This window comes from Protomyctophum bolini, assembly GCF_963924005.1.
Source record: "Protomyctophum bolini genome assembly, chromosome: 22".
Taxonomy (NCBI): Eukaryota; Metazoa; Chordata; class Actinopteri; order Myctophiformes; family Myctophidae; genus Protomyctophum; species Protomyctophum bolini.
This window is the reverse complement of record NC_137883.1, coordinates 14,538,955-14,548,479: the sequence shown is the minus strand read 5'-3', so window position 1 is coordinate 14,548,479 and position 9,525 is coordinate 14,538,955. Positions and strand designations below refer to the sequence as shown.

Sequence of the window (9,525 nt, the reverse complement as noted above, 5' to 3'; positions counted from 1 at the left end):
ACAGATAGATGGACTAGGACATACAGTAGGTATGCTTATAGAGCCCTGCTGTTAGTAGTGGGGAAAACCTTTATGTATGCATGGTACTATGAACGTGGTGTTCTGAATCATTTAGTAGACCTACTACAAATGTTTCACAGTTGAGTAAGCCATCTCTTTGGATAAGGCCATAAAACACAAGGTCATGCAAATCTAGAGCACTGGTACTGACTGAGCCTGAGCCTATTTGATGAGACTGACACAACCTGCAGAGCATGGTTTCTGTTTGATGAGACTGACACAACCTGCAGAGCATGGTTTCTGTTTGATGAGACTGACACAACCTGCAGAGCATGGTTTCTGGCTGGATGTGTGTTTGATAAAAGGATGGAGTGGCAAGGCTATTACTTAGATCAGGAGTTCCGAAACTTTTCCATGCCCCCTTTTTCAAGGACCCCCAAATATAGTGAAATGGCTTTAAAATGAAAATGGCCAGAATAGAGAGTATGTGCACATGAGTGGCAAAGTGAGTGTAACGTTGTTAATGCAATCAGATAAGAAAAGAAAATATCTCACCTGCAAGCTTACATGGTATTGTGAGATCTGCTATTTTTGCTATAGTATCAAATCTTTTTGAAAATGTTTGAAAAACTTTGCCAATAAGAAAGAAGTTCGGAGAGGTTTATTGGCGGTATCAGCCGAGAAAGCGGCTATTCTCAATGTGGTACAATGGATTGCTGGGGTGGAGCAAAACACCGGGCCCCCACCTTTGAATCCCTGTAGCTTAGATAATCAAATGGACCAGGAATATACTACAAATTGAATTGTATTCTTTATTAAAGACATGAAGAATATAATTATCCAACCCCCAGTTTTTTGGCACAATAATCTGTCGTGTCACCTTTATTCATGAAGTGTTTAAATACAAAAACAGATTAATCACAAAAGTCAACCAAAAAATAAGAGTGAGGAATAAAAGTCTCCGGCTGCATTCCTTCTGAATGCTGAATGTCACGCCTACCAAATAAATGCATTTATATTATTTCTACACTGCCGTATTGATACTTTTTCTTAAGTACAAAATGTGAGTACTTTTCCAACCACTGAGAAATATATAGTCACACTTGAATTGATCTTCCCATTGGATTGTCCGACTCACATGCTGTAAAAAGAACAGCAAAGGATTGCCTCATCAATGCAGTAGCAGTTTCATCAGCATATACAATACTTTTAAGAAGTAGAAAAGAGGTGGGATGTTAAGAGATGTTCGACTATTCAGGTATGGCAAATCACCCTGGGTGCAAATAACAAGTAACAGTACTGCCATTTTTGTGTCAGCACTATTAGACTGTGTGTGTGTGTGTGTGTGTGTGTGTGTGTGTGTGTGTGTGTGTGTGTGTGTGTGTGTGTGTGTGTGTGTGTGTGTGTGTGTGTGTGTGCACATGCGTGCATGTGCATGCATGTGTGCGTGCGTGCACACATGCGCGAGTGGGCACGCTAGCTACATTTATGTATGTACATCCACAGCACACGGAAGAATGCATGCTCACACAATAGGTCTGCTTAGGTCTGCAGAGTGGTATCTGTGTTTAAGCTAGTGATTTAGTGCATGTGTCTATGTTACAGTGTGTGTAATATACAGTACTATATTTACTGTATGTGGCATTAGCATTTTCATTATGATGTTAACCTCAGGGCCAGAATGAAAAAGAGGTTAGCCTGGGATAGCTCATCAATATTTTAGGGCTGATGCACTCATACACTGAGGTTGGAGACAGCACTGTACTCAATGCATCAGCAACCCCAGCACTGTAGAAAAATCACATGCTGGGAGGCTTTATCTAGAATTGTATCAATTAATCTAGTGAATCTGAATCTATGAATCTGGTTTCTCATATTTCCCCATTAAAAAAAAAATCACACCCGTGTGAACTGAGTGTTGCAACTCCCCTCTCTCTCTACCCCCTTCCCCCCTCCTCTCTCTCTCTCTCTCTCTCATTAGCAGGCAACAGTGCAGCACTGTCTCTCTCTCTCTGTTTCTGGCAGCCCCTACTGGTACTCATACTGGTGCTCATTAACGTCACATAGGTGAACCAACACGGACATTGCTGTTCCTTGGAGTGGTTGCACGGTTTGCACCACTCAAAAAAAAAACACACCTCAACATTTAAGATTGCTAATGCAGTACCATCGCATCGCGTCACATTCGTGTATGTCATTCGCAGGTGACTTTGTCAGACTCAGCACGAATTTGCGTCCTTGCATTGACTTTACACGTAATTGTGCTGCGCACTGGTTCTATTGACACTGCACTTCCGCGGGCGTAAATACAAATAACAAGTTTGAAGGCGATTGGTTGAGTGGTTCTCATACGATGAGGACGGTGTCACCGACTGCACAATTAATCAAAAAATGATTGCGATCTAGATTTAGACACCTATGCAAACTCATTTCTAAATTTGAGCAAAAGTGCAGCATTGTTTGCCTGTCCAATTCATTTTAGTTACGCTTATGTTTTTGCTACAAGACAGAGCATTTAACCAATAACTTTCCGTGTAAGATTTCCGTGAAATTGTGCACGCACATTCCCACTAGGCAGAGGAAGAAATGCCACGTGAACATTTTCAACTCAGCCTCATGGTGGCGCTATAACTAGCCAAAAAGTGTTTTACCTATAACTGCACAGATCTGTGGATAACTTTGTATGCCAACTCCCTAGAGGCCAAGGAAAAACCTTTGCCTGGAATTTTTCACATCTGCTCTTTATAGCGCCACCAGGAAGTCGACATATGTAAAACACATTTTCTAATATTACTCCTTCAAATTTATCCAAATTTCATGCAAATCGGTACACATGCTCTCCATAGTCATGTGATCAAGACGCGTTTGTTTGATTTCTCATAACCCACCTTCATTGCCTACGATTGGCTTCTAAACCTTTCAGGAGTAGCCCGCTTTGTACAAATTGCCACAACTACTCAACGCAGCTTCCGATTGCGGTGAAACTGCATGCATATTCCCACTAGGCTGAGGAAGAAATGCCACTTGACAGTTTTCAAATCAGCCTCATGGTGGCGCTACAACAGGCCAAGCCGTGTCACAACAGGCCAAGCTGTGTCACACACACTCGTGCACGCACACGCACGCATGCACACACGCACGCACGCACGCACACACACACACACACACACACACACCAATGTCTTCATCGTTATGCTAACGTGCTGTCTTCATCAGTGTACTGTATAGTATGTCAACCCCACAGATGTTACAGTTAATTTCCAAAGTGATCAAATTATTTTGTGCAATTAAATGGTCAGCTCTATAATGATACAAAGTTGAGTATGTGAATACCAATGATAGTAGGCCTACCGATTCAGGATATTGTTTACTAATTAATTACATTGTTTCGGTACTTTGGTGTTTAAACTTTAGAATTCCCATACTTCATCTAGTGTGAACTCTAAACAACTATATCTCCTCTCTCTCAATTCAATGCAATTTAAATTAAAAACTAAAATGCACTAAACCGCGGCGAGTTCTCCGGATACCATAGGAGCTATGGCACAACATAACTGAAGTTAAGCCAAGCAGATCCTCTAATAGAGGGGCTAGCCTCTGGAGGTGGAGACATAGCGTAAAAATGTACAAAACAAATAAATCGGTGAGAAGTTGACAAGACAGGATCCAATCATGTTCTGGATTTCTGGCTTCATGTGGCCAGTCGATGACATCATAGTCACTTATGACATGAGTATAGGCCTGCTGGCAGCACGGACCGTACACTTTGGCGGTGATTGGTCCAGCGGTTTGTGACATTAGAAAGACTGCACCAACTCACACAGACCCTGTTCTAAATCATTAAGACCTGAGGCATGCATATTCTAAAAAATAATCTTCTGAAACACCTATGTTTCTCTATCACTAGTTCATGTCAAGGACCCCAAAAATGTATGCAATTGGCCGCCAACCCCCAAAATAGTTTGTTCTAGGGACCCCCCAGAAGCAAAGATATGAGTTAAAAACATTCACTGTGAAATTATATATTTAAAAATTAGCAAAAGTTCTCGTGATTTTTCAGAAATAGCAGATCTACAAGCTCACTCTGTGCTGTGCCATGAGCTTGTATATCTGCTATTTTTCAACAGCTTAAGTTTAAAATAATGGTTAAAGTGGTTAAAAGCTACGGTGACAGATACGTTCCAGGTCTTGCGTTCCTTCAGGAGAACCTAGTGGTAAAAAGGTAATGATATGGCATGTCAAAGTGCAGGAATGGATATCTACTACCGGCAAAGTTGAACTGCAACGGACCGCCTCCAAACTGCACTCTGGCCTTTCCCTCGACCAATGTGAAAGTGACCTGCATGATAACGGACTCTATGGAATAGGCACTGCTCCAGCCCTCCTTTGTGAGGAGCTCCATGCACAGGGCGTCTCTTTTAATGACGTAGTTTCCATAAAGCACAGGCGAAACTACCCGCAACACTGGCGGATCAAAGGGGAAGTTATCTTTAAACGAGACGTTTAGTAGGATGTAATCCTTTCCCTCCTGCTCCTTGAGGACTTGCAGGTCCCGGTGTAAAGGGCTGTCTGGGTCCACCGTCCTCAGCTTGACGTTCCACTCGTAGAGGCTGTCATCGACGAGCTCCACGGAATAGACGCCCGCCTTGTGACTCGGGGACCTGTAGATGTCTCTGAGCTCCTTTATGAGCCGGTCAGAGGCCTGCACCGAACCGGACACGGTTCCGCTCAGGTGATCTCGCCTCCGGTTCATGCGGAGCCGCTCCAGGATCGCGAGGTTCTCCTTTTCGATGCCGTCGTCTTCCGAATTCTTCTCGCCATCCATTGGCTCCTCCCCATCCTCCTCTTTTGAATTATAGTCGTCCGGGTCAAAGTCCAGGTTCAGATCCAGATCATCCAGGTCCAGGTCTTCTATGTCTGTAGATCGGTTCTCCTGCTTGTCCTCCCCCTCCTCCTCCTCCTCCTCCTCCTCCTCCTCGGATGTGACCTCATAGGCGGTCGAAGGCCCTCGTTCCTGTCCTCCGGGGCCCGCTGCAGGTAGGGGCTCGTCCAACAACTTCACATCGCGGTGCTGGGGAAGGTCGTACAACTGACAGAGGTCACAGATGAGGTTCTTCAGCTGATGCACGAGCAGGGTGTTGACACTTTTCACATCTTCCAAACGCTCCAAGACTTGCGCCAGGTTTGGGTCATCGGAGTCCACGAACCACACCGGAGGCATGGAGGGGTAGGATTCCGTTATGTTGCAATGGATGATCAACGGTTTCTCTCTGGTCAGGTTGAACTGGCATCTCAGCTCGTCGGGCTTCCAGTCGATGATCCTGAAGCATTCGTGGTTCGGATTAAAAATAGACTCCAGGAACTTCAGTTCCGCCTTCAGCCCCGACACAGACATCTTCAGCGCGAGCCGTACGAAGGGGGGAGATTGTCAAAGAACGGGATGTGGACTTTGACGTCAGGGACTGCTGGTCCTCACAAAACACTGTCTAGTAACAAAATGTTTATTGAGCAGAATAGCTAGCCAAATGGCTAGCAAAAGTACACAGACTAGTTAGGAAATTAAAGTACCCTTTTTATAAGCACTTACTGTACTTGGTCTAGTTTGGTTGGCTTGTGTTCTCTTTTTCTTTGACTGTACGGCCGACTGTGACTTTTATAAAAGAACCAAATTACGTAACACTGTGTTGTCACTGCTACATCACCGAGGGCAACCTAGAGAAACCTACTCTATGGCTACATTATATGTTTTGAGAAATAAATGAATATTCCATTCAAACTGATGAGCTTTTGAAGCTACATATTGTTGCTGTCGGGAGAAACCACCCAACTCCATTTTGGAGCAGATATATGTACAGTAACTTTCAGTAACTTTCATCCTGAACAATTTCCAACAAGGGCCATTTAAAATATTCCCCAAATGAACATTGGCTAAACCAACCTAAAGGGACGTCAGTAGGCCTGCACACAGGCTGGTCACCGACGGCACGGGTGGGCGGCCATGGGCCCCAAATGCCTCTGGGCCCAAACGCAATTGCTAGTTACACCCCTACAACGAAAAATATTGTAGTGCAAAAATAGAAACAAAAGTTTCAGTCTGATATGATCTCAAAGTTTAAGCTTAAGCTGAAAAAGAGAAAAATATTAAAACGGAATATAAAACAATTTGGAAATGGAACACAGATTGTTACACATAAAAAATAAATCTAAAAATTCACATTAACGTTACATGAATCCAACTGTACATATTATTGGCAAAGATGTTTGTAAACAACATATCATTCATACACTGATGATATGCTGTCAAATTAATCTATGAAGCCATCAAAGCTGCAGCATGTTACTTCCCTTGCATAAATCTAGTGCTGCACAATTAATCGAAAAAAGATCGCAATCTAGATTCAGACACCTATATGAGATCTAATTTCTAGCAAGAATCCTGTAGCACTAGTTGTCTGTCCAATTCATTCGAGTTACTCTTATGTTTACAATAGAGACTTTAAGACAGGTTTAAGTCAAGCACTTTAATATTGTCTCTTTAAAGGCTTCACCACATTTTGAATGTAGTAATGTTCAGCAACTACAGACTAAAGTAAAGACAATAAATATTTTCATTGAAAAAAATCAAATCGTGTGAGAATCGTGATCTCAATTCTTGTGGGGGCAAATAGATTCACATTTGAGCAAGAATCGTGCAGCATTAGCTTGAACTCTTGTTTTGTTCTACTCATTCTCTCTCTGTCTGTCTATCTATCTGCTCGTCTGTAGCCGCCTCTGTCCCATTCCTTGGGATTCGTTAAACATTGTCTTTTTCTCCCGTTTCCCTCCCTGAAACACAAACACAGCTCTCCTCCCTGTATAGCTAAAGATCTGCACTGTTATCAATTACTCCCCAGTCTCCTCCTGCACCAAATAACCTCCATGCACACACAGCACATTTCCCTGGCCCAGAGAGAGAGAGGAGAGAGAGGAGAGAGAGAGAGGAGAGAGGAGAGAGAGAGAGAGAGAGAGGGAGAAGGGTGTGAGACAGGTGAAAGAGGGAAGAGCGACATAGTATACAATAAAATAGAGAAATATTGAGAAAGACGGACCAGCGGGAACGCCACAGGTATGAAGAGATAGAGGGAGAGTTACGCAGAGAGAGAGAAAAGAGAGAAAATGAAGAAAGAGAGAGAGTGGAATGCAATGGGGAGAGAGAGAGAGAGAGAGATCACTGTCTTACATCATTAAATGCTCTCTTCTCTGAGTCATGGTGGAACAGGTTATGATATTAGCTAATATGACACATTATTGCCTCGTTTATGCTCTGGCGCGCAACAGTGTCGCACGGCGAAAATACTGTAGCAGACCTAGAAGCTGTGATTCAGGCTTTATGCCTTCAGACTTGATAGCGCTGTAAAACACCATGGTAGACGGGGACTGCATTCCCTGGCCTAGTGTGTGTGTGTGTGTGTGTGTGTGTGTGTCCTCATCTGACCTTGTCGTTCACTTACATACAGGAAAGAGAACACACAGATATGCACATCATCGACAAATGATTTGTCTACTCTGTGTCGAAACCTTTGGGGATGTGTGTGTGAGTGAGTGTGTAACACCCGGGAATCGAACCTGGGTCATGGAAAGCCAACATTTAACCAACTAGAACTGCACTCTGCCGAGTGCATACTTGCTTGTTGCACACTAGTAGGCCACTAGTGCGCAAGCAGAGCGTGCAAGTACTTTCGACCGCTACAAACCGCTACAAACTGTCAAATCTCAGTTTCTGCCTCTATGTATATGTCATTTGTAAGTTGATTAGCGGTATACTGTGGTTACTTTGCGCCCTATGCACCGTCCCAGCCTTTTCGATGCGTATGCACCGTCCCAGCAATGACTAATGACTAGACATACGTATACATATACATATACTATATAGAGTATGTAGTTGTAATTTGATTAGCAGTATACTGTGGTTACTTGGTGCCAAAAAGTGACAGCCATCTTTTTCAACCGTTTTGATGTGTATGCAAATCTGTGCCTGGTTTGCTGGGACCAGATTACACATTACGTTATCGTTGAGAGCTGGGACCAGAGTACATGGTGTGTATATGTATGACTAGCTCTCAGTGATGACGTAAGAGAAATGGTCATCTGTGTAATCTGGTCCCAGCAAACCAGGCACAGATTTGCATACACATAAAAACGGTTGAAAAAGACGGCTGTCACTTTGAAGAGGCCGAGCGAAATTATTACTTGCGCGCTCTGCTTGTGCAAGTAATAACCACTGAGCCAAAGGTAATTGCATATAGGGATGCTGTGGGCCGCTGTGGGCCACTTTGCTACACGTGTGTGCGTGCAAAGTCACTCCTTTTTTCAGCGACTTGTCTTCTACATTTTTTTGTGTAAAATTATTATTTAATTCCCTTCCCTGCATGGCTTTTTAATTCTAAAAGTTCTCATCTGTCCTCAAAAAATTGCCTCCTTCCAAGCAAGGTTTCCTGGAACGCATGCATTACTGTCTATTTAACTGATTTGTCTCCTTGCTCTGTTTCCGCCATACACTGAAGTCCTCATACTGTCTATAAATAACTATTGCACAATTTCTTCTTCCCAGCTGATTGTCAGAATCACTGTAATCCCTGCAGTAGAAAAATGAACAGGAGTGTATGAGAGTGTCACTGGTTCAGAGATGTACTGACATAATATATTAAATATTACACAGTCAAATGTTGAACAACTCAGCTGCATACTATATACTGTACAGTGCAAACAAAGGACAAGTCTCTAGTATACACTATATGCACTATACTGTATGCATATCACTTACTTACTGCATAATATGAATTCAAGACTTTAGTTGTTAAACAGCGTACCATAGATTATGCTTACAACTCTAGAGAGAAGCATGGTGAGTCACCAATACACAGTACATATAAGTTCTCAATTATCAAGTTATAATTAAAATAATTATAGGCATACAATCAGTGATGTGTGCATGATTTGTTGTAGAACAAGGCCGACTGTACAGTACCTAAAGTCCCTTATGGGGAACTGCAAATAGCTGTGTAACATATAACAGTTTTACACAGCTGTCTGATGTTTCTGCGACAAAATACCTTCACACATAACTATTTAAAATTAGTTACGTAGCTGCACCGTGCTTACACTAATTTAGTTTAGCCCACTTACCCCGAAAGGTTAATCATCCACTATGAAATGATAGAAAAAATGTACGGTTGTAGAACTAATTATTGTTAAACCAATCGATAACTGCTTAGTGGCGACAGTCACTTTGAAGAACAAAATGAGTTCAACTGCTAGTTGTGAAAATGTAGCATTGCACGCAAACACGCGCACACAGAAAAGACATGGGAGAGAGATGCGCATTGCATTGTAACTCACATTCATTAGGGAGAGATTACATCCAGCCAATAATGAATGGAACCTCCCACTGCTGATATGACATTTATTTCATGCTGCAGCAACAGATACTGTATACTCTACTCTATACTGTAGGCCTACTGTACACTTATGTAACAACACCTCCTC

At 42.7% G+C, this 9,525-nt stretch overlaps 1 protein-coding gene across 1 annotated transcript; it reads right to left on the bottom strand.

Moving 5' to 3' along the window:
* Nucleotides 1–4,198: 4,198 nt before the first annotated feature.
* Nucleotides 4,199–5,395, bottom strand: LOC308309648 (ubiquitin-conjugating enzyme E2 Q2-like; the record flags this gene model as incomplete). Its single annotated transcript, XM_080755558.1, has 1 exon — nt 4,199–5,395. One exon carries the CDS (start codon nt 5,393–5,395, stop codon nt 4,199–4,201), a length of 1,197 nt encoding a protein of 398 aa, XP_080611684.1.
* Between the last annotated feature and the right edge of the window lie 4,130 nt (nt 5,396–9,525).